At 41.3% G+C, this 21,079-nt stretch overlaps 1 protein-coding gene and 1 non-coding gene across 6 annotated transcripts in view; both read right to left on the bottom strand.

The window, feature by feature from the left end:
* Nucleotides 1-336: 336 nt before the first annotated feature.
* trnaq-cug lies at nucleotides 337-408 on the bottom strand. Its single transcript has one exon. It is a non-coding gene; the product is annotated as a tRNA-Gln (tRNA).
* A 2,944-nt stretch (nucleotides 409-3,352) lies between these two features.
* The window catches only part of megf11 (multiple EGF-like-domains 11), an 80,025-nt gene continuing 62,298 nt past the window's right edge, over nucleotides 3,353-21,079 (bottom strand). Inside the window, exons 12-26 of one of the 5 annotated variants that reach the window (XM_034204956.1) lie at nucleotides 20,334-20,454; nucleotides 19,165-19,328; nucleotides 18,961-19,063; nucleotides 15,589-15,735; nucleotides 13,979-14,113; nucleotides 11,205-11,333; nucleotides 10,420-10,548; nucleotides 9,684-9,812; nucleotides 9,421-9,549; nucleotides 9,081-9,314; nucleotides 8,619-8,785; nucleotides 8,455-8,518; nucleotides 6,863-6,901; nucleotides 5,991-6,197; nucleotides 3,354-5,740 (exon numbers count right to left, since the gene is read on the bottom strand). In XM_034204956.1, the coding sequence (XP_034060847.1) occupies nucleotides 5,565-5,740; nucleotides 5,991-6,197; nucleotides 6,863-6,901; nucleotides 8,455-8,518; nucleotides 8,619-8,785; nucleotides 9,081-9,314; nucleotides 9,421-9,549; nucleotides 9,684-9,812; nucleotides 10,420-10,548; nucleotides 11,205-11,333; nucleotides 13,979-14,113; nucleotides 15,589-15,735; nucleotides 18,961-19,063; nucleotides 19,165-19,328; nucleotides 20,334-20,454 (2,073 nt within the window). In that variant the 3' untranslated portion in view covers nucleotides 3,354-5,564. Of the gene's footprint in view, nucleotides 5,741-5,990; nucleotides 6,198-6,862; nucleotides 6,902-8,454; nucleotides 8,519-8,618; nucleotides 8,786-9,080; nucleotides 9,318-9,420; nucleotides 9,550-9,683; nucleotides 9,813-10,419; nucleotides 10,549-11,204; nucleotides 11,334-13,978; nucleotides 14,114-15,588; nucleotides 15,736-18,960; nucleotides 19,064-19,164; nucleotides 19,329-20,333; nucleotides 20,455-21,079 lie in introns of all 5 variants that reach the window. The other 4 variants (XM_034204955.1, XM_034204954.1, XM_034204958.1 and 1 more) reach the window with 4 other exon arrangements.

Here is a 21,079-nt window from a genome sequence, read left to right as displayed (position 1 = left end):
TCTCAGTGTCCTATAGGCTTCTTTCATTACATTTGAAAAACAGTCATATAATCAAAGATTTACTTACATGTTTCCATTTAATATTGTGTTTGTGAAACATGTCTATGCATTGCAAACCTACTTGAATAATCTTTAAATTAGATGTTGCTATTTGTACAAACTCTGCCATGTGCTTTATATCCTTGAAAAGTTGCCTTTGTAATAGATTAACAAGATATTTGAGCTTTCAGAAATAATCATTTGATTAAAAAGTTTGAAAAGCCCTTATCTCAACGGTTACAAATGTTGTTCATTCTTGTGATGCTGTCTCCTATCATGTGAACATCATGAAAACACAGGTCCTACCGAGATTTGAACTCGGATCGCTGGATTCAGAGTCCAGAGTGCTAACCATTACACCATAGAACCGCTGTGCACGTAATCTCGTGTTGTTACATAATCTAGTTACATTACTTTAATGGTTTGGCCTTTATAAGTGTCTTGATATAATTAGCTGTGGTTTTATTTTAGAGGCGAACATCGATTAGCACCCATACAACAATAAAACTTACTGTTGGTTGCATTTATTCACCCATTCGCACACGTGCAGTCATCGTGGCTGCTCCCTGGTGGCCAACAGGAAGAATAGCAGCGTTTAACTTAACATTATTTCCCTTTTCCGTTTGTGCGAGTTTAGTCATTTACAATAACTCTTTGCATGAGTTTTATTGTACACGAGTAAGTACCAATGATTAATGAACTCCGTTTTAATGAGGGGTTTCATAATGTGGGCACTGTGAAGCCATTTGACTTTGAACCTCCATTATTGCTATGCAGTCTGTAGGCCTTGCATTAAGTATATTGCTCGAATTTCCTTGCGTTAATTTAATTACCTTGTGTTGAAAGATGCTGTATAAATAAACTTGCCATGCCTTGCTCATTCTTCAAAAATGATGACTACACTGTGAATCACAATAAAACACCACTTTAGATAAAAAAGAAAATAAGACATGTCATTCAAATGTCTGTCTTAGCTTTAAACCAATCTGGAAACGACCGAAGTGTCCTCACATGGTCTTACTGACCTCTATAAGGATGTTGTCCATAAAATGTTCTAGGCTTACTTTTAAAGAGCGTATTTGTGTGGAGTTATGTGTGTCAAGGTACATTTTGATCTGTATTGGAGAGCAGTAGACACGAAAGAAGTGAAAATGATCAGCCTGTCTGGGATGAATACTGATTATGCATTAAGAGTGGCTAAAGCTCCAGCTCTGGTGTGATGGATCCTCACAGTTCCTGTAGCCGGACGTGACTGCAATAAAGATCTGCAGCTGAGCTCTGCTATGGACTCATCAACAGCAGAGTGCAGTCAAATGCCTGTACACGTTTAAATAAAAGCTGATGATGGAAGTAATTAATCTGCAAAATATAAACTTTAACAGAGGTAGTCATGTGCTGTAGAATGTATTATATTCCCTTAAATGTATACCACCCTGGCTTTAAACATCCTGCTTCAGGCTGAAGTGAAAGTGACAGGTTATCCGGCAGCAGTGTGGTCAGCATACAGGTGCAGCCTCTTGAGAAAAAACCAAAGGGGCAACTCTGTCAGAGCATTTGGAGGTATGGCCTCTTCCCACAGGCAGCCTCTGTGAGAAACAGCTTTGGCTAAAAGATGTAGCTGACAGGCTGACTGCAGCAGAACGGATTATGCCCAAGGCCTGCATTAGTGAGGCAAAGTCCTGCAGTTCTTCTTGCCCCTGCAATATTTTACAACATTTTAATAATCAGCCTGGAGACAGTGGTACTGCGAATTGATAGATTGTTCTCGTTGTTTTATTCAATGTGTCGGATATATGCCCACCAATACAATAGTCTCCTCGGTCGTGGTCTGAAAAGAAACGTGGCCTCTTGTTGCTAAGGTTGGTTGTTGTGCTGCAGTTTAATTATATGCTATTTTTGGTAGACATTTATTTATCACATTTTCTGTCATGTTACTTGTTGCTTTTTGCATTTGACTGTGAAAGCGGTGAACTTATTTCACGAAAAGTACAATACAAATACAATTGCCTTGCCTTGTTGCACCAGTCAACATGACAGTTGAATATTGTTAGCTTTTGCACATATGTGAATATTGATTTAATTAAGTTAAACAAACATTGTATAACTTAATTATTCCATGCATTACACTGAAATCAGAATAGAAGAAACTTGTCTTTTCCACTGTTAGGATTCATTTTATAAAAGTATTAATGTGTAAGAAAAGGGAACAAATTCTGCTCATGTCGATGAGAATCTATTAGGAAATACAACTTCATATTAACAATGAGTCAACGCTCCATAAATCCCTTTATTTCTCCTTTCTGTCACCGAGAGCACATCAGCAGCTACCTAAGCAGTACCTGCTTTCGAACATGAGTAGTTGTTTAAGCACCAGGAAGTCATGCCGAGATCAATTTGATTTTCACACAGCTTGAGCTTTTCACCTCCAGTATGTGCCCCTTAAACTGACATATAATAATTAAAATTATAGCTCTGTTCTGATGCTGTTCTCTAGGCTCCCTCTCAACTGTGAGAAACCCCATTCGTTGTTGGAAGGGTGTTCAACAAGCTGAAAAATAATATAAAAACCTTCTTCAAGTGCTCACCCGCTGACCCCACCTCTTCAGGCCTCTCTCTCCTTCCAGCTCTTTCTGAAGTACTCAGTTTTATTTGGTCCATTAACTTCTTGACTCACTGGCTGCATTTCCTTTCAGTGGGCATCACTCAGGGCTTGTTGGCTGTCAGCTGGGCATGTCCATCATCTGACGAGCTCTGGACAATTGCTGACTACAACTAAATAACTCCTCTACTTTAGTAAGCAGTTCACATTAACTCCTAACAGGTCCCATACAATGTCATATTTCAAAATAGCTTTCTTTATAGTTATCCACAGTGTTGCTGTTTACCACACCACATTGTTTGTACTGCTTCAGATGCTTGTTTAATAATGATAATGTATGCTGTGTTGGTGTTGTGGAGGATGAACTACCTGAGTCAGAAGTTCCCGTTAGACAGGAAGTTAAAGATGAACTGTATACCTAGCAAACACACATGTTGTCCTTGCAGACCTCCAGTGATTCTACTCCTCAGCTATAGCTGCAGTGGAAAAAGTTCCTTACTGAATAAAGAGACCCTGAAGTATTTTGAAAGCAGCAATTATGAAAGCTGGTCGAATTTTCTCTAAATGCAAAGAAAAGGTGATTCAATGCTTCCATTCTGAATTCCTTTAGCAAAGGCTAAATGTAACATTCTTAACAAAAATGAAGATGAGTTCAATTGTGCAAAAGAAAGTGTTGAATGTGAATACCAGGTTTATTAGAAATGCAACATTAGTGACTGATTTTTTTAAGAAGTATTTAGATTGGTTAACTTAATAAAGCAAAACCACAGTGTAAACATACTGCTTTACAAGATCAAGTCCTGCATTGAAAACTCAAATACTTGAATACATTTACCAGCCAAAAATGATCAAAGTATAGAAAGTAAAGCTTCTCATTGTTCTCATGTATTATACATTTTGATTAATAGAATAACATGTAAGCAGCTTTGTTTTAGGAGGTAGCGAGTCTAAACGTGGAGATTATTGTAACTTCTTTATGCAAGGATGGGTAGTTATAAAACTATACATCGTGTTTTTATTTATTATCTTATTGTATATACAAAAACTGTTAGAGAGAAACAAAATGCCATCATAAAAAAATCTCTGTCAGATATTTCAAACAATAAAATGTTGTTAAATTCACAAGTTGTACATCATGGTGAGGCCTTTGATTTATGAATTAAATAGTTGTCACTCCTCTGAAAAAGCTTATTAAACATGAGAGCACATCGACGAAATGTCTCTTCGTTCATCCTTGAGATGTTTAACAAGAAAAAATGGTATCCATGATTTTCCTCACCTGTAGACTTTTGACCACAGTTTGGTACTCAGTAGCGGACTTAAATAAAAAAATCTAATTTGTTAGAGTTCAATTCTTCATTCATCAGTCCTGTCACCATTCATACCCCTGACATTTTAATATTCACAGCAACAGATGAAAAGAGACATCCTGTCTAACACTGACACGAGAACCTGACCAAACCAGGTGTCTGATGGCAGAGTAGGCTTTTAATTTGAAACTTAAGTACCAAAACAACAAGCAGCATTGATATGACAGCAATTGGAAAAAAGTTCCTCAAAGGAAAAACAGACACGTAAAATATGATCCACTGTCACCACACTGGTCAAAGATGTCATAATGTCCAGCACTAATGAAACGCCTGGGCATCGATTGTCAACATGTTATTGCTTCTACAGGGGGTGAAATGGAATTCACATAGTGAATGAATAAATTCAGTTCAATAATATATACGTTACGCCTGATACAAACATAAATTATTCCAGAAATGGACTTTTTACATACAGAGTGGTTCCCTTTGTAAATACTGCACAGGATATCGTGGGTCTTGAATTGGTCAGCTGAAACTTTATATTTAATTTACAATCTGACAGAGAGAAAGAACATTTTTAATAACTTCAAAAACACACACGAAATGACACTGATCATCTCACAAGAAGATAAATTGTGTGTTATCTACATCAGTGGGTATCCATTATCTGATCATGCTCATCTTTTTTTTAACTCTAGTGTCACATTAATTAAAAGTCACAATCACTAATATAAATAAATAAATAAGCCCATTAGCTTTATAAATACAAAACATAAAAGGTAAAAGCAATCCCTTCTTAACACCCAATATTTAAAAAATGTAAACTAAGACATTTGCAAGAAGAAAATGCTTTCACATAAAAAACACAATATCTGATCACTTCATCAGTGAGGAGGGAACTCATAGTTACTGTATCTGTTTTTATTTTCATTTATTTATTGAATTTTCTGCTGGATTTCTGTGTTTAACATTTATCACAGAGAGTCCTCTTCTTTTTGACTCAACCATTCTCCCCTCAGAGCAGACCATAATCCCAGTCAGCTGCATGTGATCTGCAGCTTCTGCACACAGTGGCACTTCATAAACTCTGATGTGTATGTAGTAAATCTCACCCGTTTCAAAATAGTCAAGGTTAGTATATATACCTTCCTTTCCTGTGGAGAAAATCACTTCTGTTTAGGGCGCATTATAAACACTTGGTTTCCCTTGAATAGTAACCCTATATCATGGGGTAGAAATGAGTGTGAGGATGTCTGTCTCCCTGTAAATAATCTGTCCGCCCAGTCCATGTACGCTGCTGTACGGAACCATCATGTTCCACTTCAGGAGGTCCATAAAGAGGCCGGGCTGCAGTTTGAGTGGTCGGTTCTATAGGAAAATAAAATGGTTGAATGGTCGCTGGTGTGTGGGACATTCTTTCCTCCACTTCCTCCAAAAAATGTGAGTGAAGGAGCCAAAGAGAGTAGGGTCCAGAAGAGCTGTGGCTGTCCCTCCATCTCAACATATCAACATCTCAGTATCTAATTGAACACACTCGGAGACAGAGGGAGGGCCGTTGGTTGAAAGTTGGTTGACGATTGCCGCTCCCTGTGAGCCGGGGCAGGGGGTCTTGCCCTCTAGAGCTGGGAGCTGGGGCTTTCTGGGGGTGGCAGGGGTGTGTGTGTGGGGCTGTGACGCATGGGAAGTATGTCATAGTGGCTGGGGATGTGGCTGCTGCGGGGGAGGTCATAGGGGCTCTGGGAGAAACCGGTGGCCATGCCGTTGGGTCCCTGCAGGACGCTCACTGTTGGCTCTGTAGTAGTTTAGGAAAGAAGGAAGGAACACAAGTAGGAGAGGAACATGAGAAACACAGAGGAAGAGTGTCAGGCACAGGCTGAGGAACAAAAGGAGAAAAGAGAAGCACATGCAATAGAGGCAGCTCACATTTCCCCTTATAAAGGCTTACACAGTCTGCACAGGCCCTCAGCAGGGAGCATGACCAGCAAGGCTACGAGCTGCAGGACCCCGCTGAGCTCCACGCAGCAGAGCAATAACGCACTCACCAACATCATAGACATTCCTGCCCGCACTGCCCAGGAGGGTGGCAGTGCCTCCAAAGGGCACTTCCCGGTGGGAGGGGGACTTCATCTCCACATAGCTGCTCTCTGTGTGCTTGCAAGCCAGGCCTGGTGGGTCTCTAATGGTGGCGTATGGATTCTCACTATTCAGGGAGCAGGAGCTGTTGTTGCACATGGAGCTCTTGATGTAATCTGCAGTAGCCGTGAGACAAGGACATATTCGCCATCAATAAAGATTAAGGAATTGTCACGGACTTATTGCAGGGGTATTAAAGCTCAACTCTGATATGACCACTACAATTTAAATAGACATTAGTACGGTCTGGAGAATGGCAAGAAACATTGTGAAGAGTTGTGCTTTTTTTTGTCTCCGCCAGGTGACTAATGGTGGTAGATAGTAATCAGAGTACAAAGGGGAAAAGAGTGGAAGGCTCATCTCATCCATAACAGTCTCATCAGTCTGATAAGAGGCCTCATTAGAGACCGCAGCAGAGCTCCTTCAGACCACTCTCCACACCCCTGGGTCCCTCACATTCAGCAGCCACTGCACAGTGTGGGAGACCAAATGACGTATCAGGCACTGAGCCATAGCCAGCAATTACTGTTGGAACAAAACCCCAGCCCACCATGATCTTGTCCAAAGTGCAGAGAGTTTTCAAATAAATCATGGAGAATATAAGGATATGGGTTCGGGGTGAGAGAGTCTCCGATGGGAAATTAAACCAAATGGGGAAATTGACATGTCGAGCATATTGGTGCTGGTGAAGCTAAACAGGATACCACATGCAGCATGTCTGCTAACCTTCCTACATACACACAGCACAAACACACACTGTTATATATAACACATCATTTACCTTTGTTGGAGCTTCTCTGTGTCTCCTCCTGTTGAACATCTGTAAAGAATGTCAAAATATTGTTAAAAACCATAAATGAATTCCCCAAATGCATGAGCGTTTACAGAAAACATCTAATTAAAAAGTGCTATGTTTGTCATTATTTAGGAAAATATTAAGAATATGAGGAGTTACTGTATGTTTCCCTCAAGGCTTACAAGGTTGCATAATTGACTGTGGTCATAATGGGATGTGTGCCAAACAACAACACATCATGAAGAGAGGACAAGCCTGTTTAACGCTACATCAATTAACATACAGCACTGCTTTCTGAGAGGAGCTTGTCGCTATGATCAATCTGCTGTGTGCTCTCACACTAAATTAAAATGTGCAAATCAAGACATCAGACTTTAAGTCAAGCACGACAGAGAATTAGTCATGGACATTTAGATTTGTGAATGACAGTATTTCCAATCTCTTTCAGTTTGTATCACCACAAACCAAGAGACACATATTTAAAGTCGACCTCCCTTAACTTGCAAATATGTTTTTCTTCGTGTTCCTCCAGTTGGATGTTTGTGTTTCACTGTGAAGTACATACTGTACATGCAGAGTTTGACACAAGGCTGTTTTCACATTCAACTGCTGAACATGGAGTTTTTCTGTGCTGTGATTTGTGTCATCACAACTATTTTGGAAGTAATTCTTAATCTAATTTGCAATTCTTACAAAAGTAATGTAAAATAACTTGCAGCCGCCTTTGCACATACATCAATAATGGGCTTTTTGTGAGGTAGCAAACATCTTGTGTCTAGCAGGAAAACTTTAGAAATGAAAAGATATGTATTTTATTTTAATTTAATTAGGTAGGAATTTATGCTCTTTTATGGATTTTAATGTGGAAATTATACTTTCTTTTCCGAAAAGACACACAGTATCATATATCTGTCAATTTATGACTGGAGGTAATTTGGTGTTCATTAATGTACACTTTGTGTTAAAAATTATAATTTCTCGAAGACATGTTTTACATTATATATTAACAATTATGATATTCTTCGTTGTTATTGTTCGGTCTTTATACAGCAGTTCTCACTTTTGGTTGCCTATAGGAAGATTCTTAAACAACTACAGTACATATAATATGAGTGATGCATTATAAAGGACTTATTACATGTTTGTGTATTGTTTATAAATCTAATATGGGTATTTGAAGAAAATATTTAAGCTATTGTAGAGTCATTTTCTGTCACACTTAATTATCTATAATTCACAGCCCTGGAGGGCAGTTTCTGACCCAGAGTGAGGCATCACAGAGAGATGTGCCACTGGGGGAAGTGAAAGAGGACTAATGAGCTCGCAGTGACCCTGTACACCTCCTCACCACAGCTCTCCCTGTCCAACCCGCATATCTTATCAAAATCAGAGCAAAGGTTATGTCTAACAAGAAACCTTCGGTTCATCTTCATTCAGAACAGGGTAGCTGGGTCCAGGATGTGCCGATATGACGTTTGTGCTAACGACTCATGTGCCTTTGCCCTTGAAGTGACGGTTCTACAAAGTCTAAAAATGGGGCTGTGTATGTTGTTTTATCGTAAGAGAGGTAAACTGACCGAGGTCATTGAGGTTGCAGTAGGCTCTCCATTCTGCGCCGTTCCGACTTTTCAAAGTGCCCGGCTGTGAAAGAAAGAGCACAGTGTGTGTTGCTTTTATACTTAGTAAATGAATGGATTATATAGTTACGTTAAATGTATATAAATATGGAGAGTGATCTTACTTTGAGGGTCAGAGTGCCGTCCAGGTTGCTGGAGATGGTTGAGACCACGTTGCACTGGGCCACAGTGTGGTAGCTGGGGTTGGAGAAGCACTGCCCACTGCTGCCAACGCTGCCCTGTGCCGGGTTGACCTCCGCAGCGCTGGTCCTCACTACCGTACTGCCACACTCTGCGGGTCAAACAACAGGCAAGGTTTGATTTTTTTGTGCATGCACAAAGATCTTATCACAAATATCTGTCTTTGCCAACAATACATGAATCAATAGTTAAAATTATTGTTTTGACCAATCAACACCTACAAAAACACAGATATTTAGATATTTCATATTTTTGGTTCTGATATTTTTGTTTGGAGGAAGGATTTTTGTTATTAGCTAATTGTTGTAGATCTACATTTCCACCCTAGTATGAAGCATGTGTCCATAGTGAGAATATATACATTTATAGTTTGTAAAACAGCTTACCAGACAGGGAATAGTCTGTGTTGGTGATGTGCATCGCCTGTGTGTAGGACACACTGGGCTGGATCTCATGGCCTTTCTCCCTCTGCCTCTGCCTGTACCACACAAACAGGCTGAGCATGGACATGATGATGAGGAGCAGAAAGATGATGCCCATAACAGCTCCGGCAGATTGGCGCTCTGAACCTCGTGCTGGGCTAATCTTAGTGTACGGGTTCAGCTCCTCCATCATCAGAGCTGCTACAGAGAAAACACACAGAGTGGGTTTTTTAAACAATGTGTACACATCTGTGTTTGAGTGATAATACAGTGGAGAGCCTCGATCATCTCGATCACCCCTCACCTTGATCACAGCGGATGCCTTTATATCCAGGGCTGCAGTAGCACGTCCCCGTCACGTAGTCACAGGTAGCATTGTTGAGGCACTCACAAAGCTGCTGGCAGCCGTATCCAAATGTACCAGCAGGACACTCTGCATGGGAGAGAGGTGCATTACTACATCCATCAAAATTAAAGCACTTAGGGAGTGGGAGCCAAAGTGTTTATGGACACACACAGCACAAGGTAATTTTTGCTCGGCGATAAAATGTGGTGGGCCTACTCAACTCTGCTCACAGCTCGTCCCAATAAAGCCTGTGCGGCAGGCACACTGGCCAGTCATGTGGTCGCAATCTGCACCGTTCTGGCAGCGACAGACTTCAGAGCAGTCTCTGCCGTAGAACCCTGAAGGACAACCTGGACACAGATGTGAAAATGTTGTGATGGGAGGGGAGGAGAAAACAAAGAGAGGGGAAGACATTGTAAAGAGTCAAGGTCATATCTCAGGGGAAAACAGAAATCAATACTATTTCATGTCTCTGCAGCACACTCAATAAAGGACACTGTGAATGAATGGAAATTAAACATTTCCTGCTTCAGCAGAAAATGTGGTTATGCTGTTAGCATAACATGGAGATAAAGAATGAGACGACTGGAAATAGTGAAAGTCTATGTGAGAAAAAAGCAAAACAGTTCAAACAAAAGTCATTTCCATGCAAAAGAGCAGAAGCATGACACCACAGAGACCCTTGGGGTGTTAGATAATGGAATTCAAATTAGTTGACTGATGTTGATGATGTGCACTATCCCTGTGTGAATGACTGGAATGTATAATTAGCAAATCAATGGGGTGACCATTAGCGTTATTTGGATGTTGCTCCCTCTGAAGAAAAAAAGGGGAGTAAATAAAAACCTAACATCATCCGGTTGCCCAAAATGATTCTCACATGTCATCTGCTGCAGTTCTGTGGGACTGCCAGTAGATGACAGTGTGTGTCTACGTGACTGGACGGCAGAGACTCACGCTGTGTGCAGTAGAGTCCGGTCCAGCCGGGGCTGCACCTGCACTCCCCATCGTAGGCACTGCACTGGGCTCCGTTGTGACAGTTACACGAGTTGAGACAATCAGGGCCCCAGTGCCCAGAGGGACAGGCTGCAGACGCCAGAGACACAGTCAAGCCCATGGTCACACATCCTCACACACACACATGCATGCATACACGAAACATAACCCATATGTTTGATAGAATGTCTTAATATTTTCTACACATACAAATAATGCATGCACTTAACAAAGATCCTTGCAGAACCTCCCTCCTAGAGCAAATATGTTAAGGTTAGAGTTCAGGTCAAGGTAACTTTATTGTCTCCCATGGGAGAAAAATGGAAATGGCTCCATTTAGACTAGCAGATAAAGAGCAGACGTATGTGTCAGGTTGAATAACCCAAAGTGAAGCATTAGTAATGTGTCATCAATCTGATCATACGTTTTTTGTATATAAGTAGTTCATGCAATAAAAACCACACATAGACTTTTCAAGGCATGACAGCTCAAAGCTCTGCTAATGATCTTTGGCCTCCAGCGCTGTAAATCAAAGAGCATAATGTATTACAACAATCATTTAAGCAAGCTATCAGTTTTACATCAGCCCGGGCTGAGGGTAGTTCCTCGGATGTGTAGGGTCATGAAAATGATTAATGCATATGAAGGTAGATATAAGGGGGAAATTAGGAGTGGAGACAGACAATGAGAGGGGATTTCAAATCAAATAAGCCGATCAAACACAAGGTGAACGAGAGAAGCTATACCCTGAAAGCAATCCTCTCCTATCCAGCCAGGGAAGCATTGGCAGGAGCCATCGATGGGGTTGCAGGTGCCGTTGTTGGTACAAAGGCAGATCTCAGCACAGGCTCTCCCATACCTGCCACTTGGACAAACTGCAAAACACACACACACAAAAAGAAAAATAATCACTTCACAAAACCCTTATCTGCATATTATCACTCACATGCAGAAAATAATAAAACCCATTAACATTATGACATCAAACTTGGACAAATTATTGTGAGTCCATTTATGCAAACAAACTCATTCTGTGAAAGGTTGTGTACACATATTGCTCTAATGGATGATATTGTTCTATTAGAGTGGACATGAAGTGAAGTGATCTGTTTAAACAAAAGGAGGAGTCAATCACTGCCTCCTGTGGCACCACTGCCCCATTTCCACTCACTAGAGTGAAATGAGTGATGTGCCACATAATTAAAATAGACCATGTACACAGACCACTCTATAAATGTTTCATGAAATTAATATTTCAATGCTCTCCGGCACTCTTGAATAAAATATCTCATTCCCAGTGAAACCACCATTGTGTTTCCATGTTGGCCCGTGAGACAAATTGAATCAAGGTGTATCTAAGCATCGGGATCAGGGAGCTGCAGCACCAGCAGATACATCAAAGGTCTCATATAAAGAGAATAGCCCAGCGTTAGAAAAATCAGATAAGGTGGCTGGCTGTGAAGGAAATGAATCTGACTCATTTTCATGTGGGTTGATTTTAATGATTACATTTCAACTGGTTTTCCCCTCTTCTCGAGAGCTCTTTCAAGCAGGTTGTCATTAGGCCAGAGGTTGGCTCCCCATACTGCTGCTTCTGGGGATTCAAGCCTCAACACACCAGGAGAGCTTCATTAGGCGGGGACTGTGTGTGCTGGGCAGCGGACAAGATACGATGATAACAGGGTTCGACAAGAGGAGAATGTGTGTGTTGTTGGCCACCTTCGTCCCTCGCGGCCTACCGCCTACCAGTAATTACAGACCAGACAAATTAGGGCTCTCATTTTTTTTTTTTTTCCTCATCCTTCAGCAAAACTATTAAAGTTTTATTCGAAAGACATTGCTCAAAGCCATGACAGGGAGTCCAAAAGTTCCCTTATGCCTTTCTTTTAAAGATAAAATGGTGTATCATTAGAAGTGATATCTACAGTACGCTTATATGTGTCCTTTCTCAATTCAGTGATTTTCACTGCTCTTTATAGCCGGTGAAGAATCCCTGACATGACAAACACCTTCGGCCACATAAATCATCACTCACAAGTCAATAGTGGACAAACTGTTGACATTAAGCTATTGAAGGGTGGCTCATGGACAGACAAAAAGCCTCCATGATGCACTGAAATCCGATTTATATGTAACAAAAGTAAATACAAAGTTAATATGTAGTTGACATTTTACATGCAACAACTGTATATGTTTCCCTTTAAATGTTTGGTAAGTAACATATTTAAGAAAATGTCACCACACTATATTCCAAATATTCTAGCACTGAATTTAATTGTTGAAGTAAGATATGCTAACATTTCTCACTATTTGTAAAAGTGCACCATGTTAATCACACACATCTGAGGCTCAATAAGAAACTGTATAAAGGTTAGGATGTTTTCTGTCAACTACATCTTGTATGTGATTCAAACATCAAGGCAATACAACAATTAATACATTTCCTGTTTGCCTTGAATTCTATTTTACATTACATTACATTGCATTTAGCTGACGCTTTTATCCAAAGCGACTTACAATAAGTACATTCGACCAGGAAGACACAACCTTGAAGAAAACAGAATCATATAAGTACATCAGGTTTCATAGAGCCAAAACATTTCAAGTGCTACTCAACTGGCTTTAGATAAGCCAGCCCTTTATTAGTATATAAGTGCTTTGTTAATAGTTCTATCGCTCGAAGTGGAGTCGAAAGAGATGAGTTTTCAGTTTGCGCCGGAAGATGTGCAAGCTATCTGCTGTCCTGATGTCAATGGGGAGCTCATTCCACCATCTTGGTGCCAGGATAGCAAACCCACGTGTTTTTGCTGATGGGAACTTGAGAAGAAGACATTTGTTCTGCACATGTGTTGTTTCTTTCATGAAAACTAATTTGCATGCAGCTCTCTTTGCAGATTAGGCAGAGGGATGGCAACATTTACTTGACAAATTATTGGTCTAAAATAGTGGGTCTCAGCGGTATTCAGGATCCTGTTGAAAGTGTTTTCATTTCTTTTTGGTCTGGAGTGCACTGATAATAGCCATTATTAAAAGTTTCAAGGCTCAGGTGCCAGTGGGAGAGGCAGCAGGTCATCCATTTGATCTTATTAGAGCCACTGATCATAGCGAGGGCTGAAGGGAAAGGTACTGGCGCTCCCACAAAATGCTGGGATAGAAGACTTTTTAGATTTTTAAATGAACCTTAAGACATTGTGGGATATACAGTAGCAACTTTAAAGTCCATATAATTTTGACTGGGTAATACGTACGTTATACGACATGTTTTGTATTTGATATACTTATACTGTATATTTTCCATATATTTTGTAAATGCTATTTTATTTCTATTTCAGAAACATTTTGGACTGTTTATTTCTTGTGTCTGAATTTCTCTTATTGCCTTGTTTTTTATGCTCCTGCAACGCAAACATTTCCCAAATTGGGATCAATAAAGTATCTATCTATCTACTTTTTCTCATATTTCCTGTAAACACAAAACAGCAGGTATTTTCAGACATCGTTTTTCAGCAAGGCTACTCACCTTGGTTGCAGAGTGAACTGGAGTAGCCAGACAGGCACTCACAGTGTCCGGTGACATGGTGGCAGGGCCCAGTGCTGTGCACACACTGCGGACACGACTGGCTGCAGCGGTGCCCGTAAAACCCCGGAGAGCAGACTGCAGGAGGGAGAGCGTTGAAGGAGAGGAGAGAGGGTCAGTCTACAACTTTTGGTGCAACAAGAGGTATATAATACTGTAACAGGCAATAACAAGAGTGATTATATAGAAAAATCAAGAATGAGTAGAGAGGGTGAATGGAGGGAGGAAGCAGAAAAGTCAGTCTTTATCGTAATCACTCTCATTTCATCCGCTGCCAGAGATGGAGTAGTAAAAATAGTTAAGAGAATCATGAAAGTCCCTTTTATGTTAAGTCTTGATGATCTATAAACCTTAGGAAACACATCACTGTGTGTTAATGCAGATTTTACTGAAATAATGTGGACCGTTAAGATATATTTAAAAGGTGGTAGAAAGGTGATTATACTAACGTTTTATAAAAAGAGTGTTAACTGTGCAAGCATGATAAGAGAATGCAGTTATATAAAAAATATATTTTAATTTCAGTATGAGACCCTTACAAAATGAAATGTTATGTATCTATTTTCATAGCTGGTGATTTGGTTATATTCCTACTCCAATAATCACCACTCTCAGGAGACAATCAGGTATTTTCAAAGCAAGAAACCTTTTAGGAATTGTCAAAGACAACCTTGGTAGTTGCTTGACAACACTGCAATGTTAAATGTACCCCAAGGGTTTTGATTTGATTTAAAGCACCAGGTGGGATACACCTTTATCATCTGGAGGAGGATTTAATCCTCCAATTAAAGTTTCTACAGGAGAAAACAGCATGACTGCGGTTATGAGGTTTTCCCCTGATGAGAACATTATCTGTCTAAACATTGAATTTGGAGGAGTAATAACTTCCTCACAAACACACACACATACACACACAAAAACAGAGAGAGCTTGTTTGATTCTCTGTCTTACATCCCGCTCAAATTGATGTTTACACGTTTGTGACTGTGAATTTCACTGTCAATCAGTGAGCTCATCACTTGAGAGCAGCCCCAGACCGATCCTGTTCAAAAAGCAGGGATAGCACTCCCAGTGAGCACGCCCTCTGATGAGCCTTGGGTGAGGACTGCGAGTCTCCCACTGCGACTTGGCTGTTGAGGACAGGGCAGGGGGTTGAGTAGTGTGTGTGTGTGTGTGTGTGTGTGTGTGTGTGTGTGTGTGTGTGTGTGTGTGTGTGTGTGTGTGTGTGTGTGTGTGTGTGTGTGTGTGTGTGTGTGTGTGTGTGTGTGTGTGTGTGTGTGTGTGTGTGTGTGTGTGTGTGTGTGTGTGTGTGTGTGTGTGTGTTGCTGTCGGGGTAAAGACACTGTGATTAAGTGATAGCAGTGATGAAGGGTTTACACTCAAGCAGTTATGGCCGACAACTGAGTGTTCTCCTCAGCAGGCTCACCCTTCAACAATTCTGCAAAGATCAAAGCAAGGTCAATCCTGTGATGGGGTTTGTTACGGCGGAGCTCAAAGGCTTGTGCTGTTTGGATAAAGAAAAGGGTGGTTTAATGAAAGAGAAGGAGGCTCACTTCTTTTGCAGGACGTCCCCCTGTATCCAGGTGCACACACACATGTCCCGTCCTCTGGAGAGCAGGATCCTCCGTTCTGACAGGAACAGCTGACTGAACAGTTGGGTCCCCAGAAGCCTTGTGGGCACACATTATCACAGTGGATTCCTGCAGGAACATTACACGAAAATATTCAGCGAATGCGCACTGAAAAGCAAAGACTTGTTGAATGAAATACTCTAAATAGCCTGCCATCTGTAAGAACACATCATCAAAAGGACAGCATTCACAATGCCTGATCACAGTGGATCTTTGGAGGGTTATTCACCCAGCAAGGATCCTCAATTGATTTCAGTCCTGAATAAGAAGCAGCTTGGAGAGTGTTTTTTTTTTTTAGTTCAGCCCATCCTCTATGACTCCGTTTTCCTTTCAAATGCATTTTATTTTTGATCTGACTGGAGCTCCCTGCCAGTTCACTGTGTTGATTAACAAGGTTGAGTCTCCGGAGAAGCCAAGCTTGTCTCCCATTCTCTTTCAGCAGAGCCGGGGTAGTGCACAGAGACGAGCGAGTATCTCAGGCTACAAGAGCGCAGTCTGCAAGTGTCACTGTGGGTGTTTGCTGCATCTCCAACCAACAAATGCAAAACACTGCATCCATACTGTACAGTACTCTAGCTTTGCACATTAAGGCATTAGCATATCCATCAAAGCAGCATGCTTTCTGTCAGTCAAACCCATGCCTTAAAAAGACTGAGGGGCAACATCACATGTACTGCACATGGAGGCAGACTAAAAATATAAAATATATATTGCTCCAACACATATGCACACTTGCAGTCACACACACACTTACAGTCACACACTTACAGTCACACACACACACACACACACACACACACACACACACACACACACACACACACACCACACACACACACACACACACACACACACACACACACACACACACACACACACACACACACACACACACACACACACACACACACACACACACACACACACACACACACACACACACACACACACACACACACCTTTCAAGCAGCCCTTAGTTCGAAGCCTCATTTGAAATTTTCTTTGAGTGAGAATATCTGAGAATGGTGTGGCCATTAAAGCAGCATTAGAGCAGTACCTTTGAATTAAACCTGAGCTAAACTCTGGGGACTAATGTTATACAGTAACCAGGGCGCCTTAGGGCTGCAACAGAGGAGTAAAGGAAAGGAAATGTTAGTGCTGATGAGGAGGGGGCACGGTAGCAGTGATTCAGTCGGAGCCCCTGCCATGACATCAAAAGGAGGGCAAGGCTTGTGCAAGTGTGTTTGAGGTTCTGCTAGGTCAGGCAGAACAAACCATCACTGCCTTCACTGTCAGAAAAGGAATGCAGACAGAGCATCACACTTTTCAGTCTAATGGTGACAAACAGAGGGGCTTTGGATGCCTACTGAGGGAGAAGAAGAAAGAGCGAGAGAAGCCAGAACTGAAGCATCTTCAAAGGAGGCTTTTCACTGAGAAGTGCCAGAGGTCCCACTATCCAATTTGTACAGAGTGAGCAGAGAAACGCAAACCTCTCTCTGCCGCTTTAAGACTCTCTCTCTCTCTCTCAGTGCATGTAAACACACACTCACATTACCTGCTCTATGACATGGGATCTCTTCATAAAATAAAAGTCCTATTAAACATGGACTGGGTTGAAGACCCTGCATTGAGTGTCCAGTCGCAGCACTCCTCATCTTTGTAGGCTGATGTCAGACTTACGACAGTTCAGCAACAACTGTGTGGGTTATAGACGACTTACTCGCTCACATATCTAGAGTTGCTTTATGCAAAAAACACTATAATAAAAAGAGCAACTTGACAGCATAGTAGGATGCAATACCAGCTCTGGAGCTAGCATGCTCAGTGATATGACCGTGTTTACAAGAGAAAAACAACTCCACAGTTTCTGTAAATAGCCATTTTATTTCATCCCTGACTCCTGAGATGAAACCCACATCTTCCTCTCTCTAGGTGCTGTTTCCTTCAGAGAGCCAATTGTCAAGCCTCTACGGTTGAAGAGCGCATGCATGTGTGTTTGTCCGGCCCAATAGGCTAGATGCTGCCCCCAGCCACGCACCCCGGTGACTCAATTAAGGCTGACAGATGGTCCGACCTGGGCAGGATTCAGAGCATGAGAGGAACGTTTTGCCGGCACCGCTCTTGCAGATAATAAAACCCACATTGTTTCCCAGAATAAATGCCCTAAACTCAAGAGGCTGAATGGAGGGGGCTGCGGAGAGCTCGCAGGCGTGACCTTTTCCTGCTGAATCTATTCCCTCCCTGACTGCACCTCTCCACCCAGGCTCAGAGACCCGGTCCTCGGATAGCCCCTGTATTTGACATTCAGATGTGACGCTTCATTTTTGAGCATAATGATCCTCACCCTTGCTGTGACATTCACACTTTCCTACTTCCACCTCCTTCGCTGTAAACAAATGTTTTGAAATGACAAGAAACAATGAGCCGACATGTAAAAGTAAGAATGTGTGTCTAGAGGGGGAAAGAGTTCAAACAGGACGCCCATGCATATTATTCTGTTGTCATTCGTATTATTTATACCCTTGCTCTTTGCACACTAGCTCAGTGCACTTCATTTTTGCACCTTATTTGTAACCAGACTATCAGTTAATAACCCCGCTTACCAAATAGTAGGCTTTCTGCTTTTTTAATGTTTATCCATTTAAGTGTAATTTGTATCCGTATTCCTGTCTGTGTAATTTGCTACTGGCTGCAATAACGTTTTCATTTCCAGCTGAGGTCTACTTTCAATACATCTGTGACAACTCGGAAAGAACGAACACTCAAATTAATAAATATGGCAGTTGGCTCAGTCAGATTGCACAACAACCAGGAACTTTGAATAATTAACAGAGCCACAAATAAAAAATAAAAGTATCAGAGGCCGTGATTAAAACTTATGAGAGGACTCTGGGCCAACGATTTGATTCTGTCTCCAAATATTTATCCGGCGAGTCACTTCAGATGTATAACCAATAATGGATGTAATAAGCATGAATGCATACCAGCACAGAGAGTGTTATCCAAGAGAATTAATTTAGAGCTCCATTCTCAACATTTTTCATTTACACACCGTCGGCTCAGTGGCAAAACAAATTCAACATTTAATGAACAAAACATATATAAACATAGTGTAAAACTCAATCCATTGCCCCGGTATATTCTCCTGTTTTGGATCATAAGCACGTCTGGCTTTATTTCTGATGTCTTTGATTTGATGATAGGGACAAATACAAAGAGTTTAGATCTTAGAGGTTATTTCCATCCTTATTCCCAGCCTGCTCTGATTAGTTTTTTTTTTAAAGCATTACTGACCTGTCCAGCCGGGATAGCAGCGACAGTATCCACTCACTGGATCACAGCCGTCAGCATGGCTGCAGTCACAGCGCTCACGACACTCCAACCCATAGGTGCCATCCTGACAATGAAAACAACTCATTGTCATACCTTTAAAACTTCACATATGGGCAAAATAAGGCATGCCTTGAATGGTGCAGCAAAGATAAAAGAGAAACTTACATGGCAGGACTCGCCGCAGTGCTCTCCTCTCCACCCAGGTGAACATGTGCAGATGCCGTCTATAGGGTCGCATGCAGCTCCATTGGCACATAAGCATGTCAGATTACAGCCCAGACCCCACGTACCGCTGGAACAGAGGAGCGAGCAGTCCACGCCCTGCCAGCCTGGGGTTAGACAGAGCAAAGACAGATTGAACAGTTTTATAATTGGCTGTATTCAATTAATAAATGTAGTCACTTCGAATTACACAAAACAAAAGTTTGAAGTGTACAGTACAGTGGTTCCCGGCCTGGGGTTTCAGCATTTAAGATAAATGAAAGGGACTAATTCAAGGGATATGATCAATTGCTATGAGTGGTAAAAACTATTCCGTTCTGATAAAATGCATTTGTTGCAATGCATGGCATTTGGGCCGGTGAATGTTGGTCAGATGGTTGGTTCTACACTGAAATATCTCAACAACCACTGGATTGGTTAATCCAATGTTTGTACAGACATTCATCTTCATAACAGGATTACTGACTTTGAAGTTTTTCTGCAGTGCCTACAACAGGTCAAAATTAAGACCTGTGCTTGGTTCTATAGGTCGGAAATCAACTGTGGACCTCGGAGCATTTTAAACACCAAATTTAAACAAAAACTTGGCTGCAAGTGTAAACACGATTGAACTTTCAGCAGTGAGGCCTTCACCTTTTTTTTAAAAAGTTTTTTACATTTCCCGAAATGATTTGTGCAGAGAAGATAACTTTAAAGATTGTTTACTATAACGAACTACCTAACTATTTTTGATACTATACACAGTAATAGCAGGTCTTATTTGATTAAATAAAGGAAACAAATGTAGGTTATCTTTAAGTTAAAGGTTACATTTACATGACAATGGAATTTGTAAGTGGAATTTTCCACTTACAAATGTTCAAGCGGGGTATTATTAAAGGGCAGGGTAATTTGCCGGTGCATAAGTCATTATGTATACAAAAACAACATCCTCTATGATTTGAGTCATACATTCTCAAGCACAGAGCGCAAAAAGATCAGTACTAACTCTATAAGTGTGCAAGTGTTCATCCGTGAAGATGTGAAGGTGTAAAAGGTGCAGTCAGTGTAGCATATCTAATAAAGCTCAGGAGGTGCTCTTAACCTTTTACAATGAGTCCATTATACTGTACCTTCCCTGCAGATACAGGAGCCATCGAATGGAGAGCACGATGCATGGTTGTGGCAGGAGCAGGTGGACATGCAGCTCGGCCCATATAGACCCGGAGGACACATTGTAGCACAGTCCTCACCCTGAGGTAGAAATAATGCAAAGTCATGAGGCAAAGAATCCGCATGGCATTAAATGCTGACTCTGGCAGACCAGAAATAGGAGTAATAAAGTGTGAATAGAGGCAGACAGAAAAACAGGAAAGGTTTCCGGCACTTATTCATAGCTTACTAACTGTTTATTTAGACCAGTCATACTGTACCAGTAGACAAAATGAGGAGCAAAGCAACTGTAAATCTGAATTGATTTATGATGGTAAGTGAAGTTCAAGAGGAAGGCCCCCCTGAAGCTGTCACCTCACAGCTTCCAATTATGCTCTATCTATTCAGACTGCACCTACTCCAGCCACGCTCTGCCTTTTTGAAACCATAATACGTCCCATCTCTCCACTTCTCACTCCATATATATTCCCCTTATAGTTTGTCTCATGGGGGGGGGGGGTCTCCATTTCCATCAGCAGGGAGACTGACAGGACTCTAAAGCAAGAAAATCCAGACTCCTACTAAACCCACCCTTTTGTCCACCTGCCATTAGTTCATACAACACTGAATAGTGTTTCTTAAATAGTTAAAACAACCATGTTGTTCTGGCTTTGGATCACACTACTTCTACATGCTACACTTATTAAATAATACTACTACTGTACTT

This window comes from Gymnodraco acuticeps, unplaced genomic scaffold, assembly GCF_902827175.1.
Source record: "Gymnodraco acuticeps unplaced genomic scaffold, fGymAcu1.1, whole genome shotgun sequence".
Taxonomy (NCBI): domain Eukaryota; kingdom Metazoa; phylum Chordata; class Actinopteri; order Perciformes; family Bathydraconidae; genus Gymnodraco; species Gymnodraco acuticeps.
This window is presented reverse-complemented; position numbering and strand designations above follow the sequence as displayed.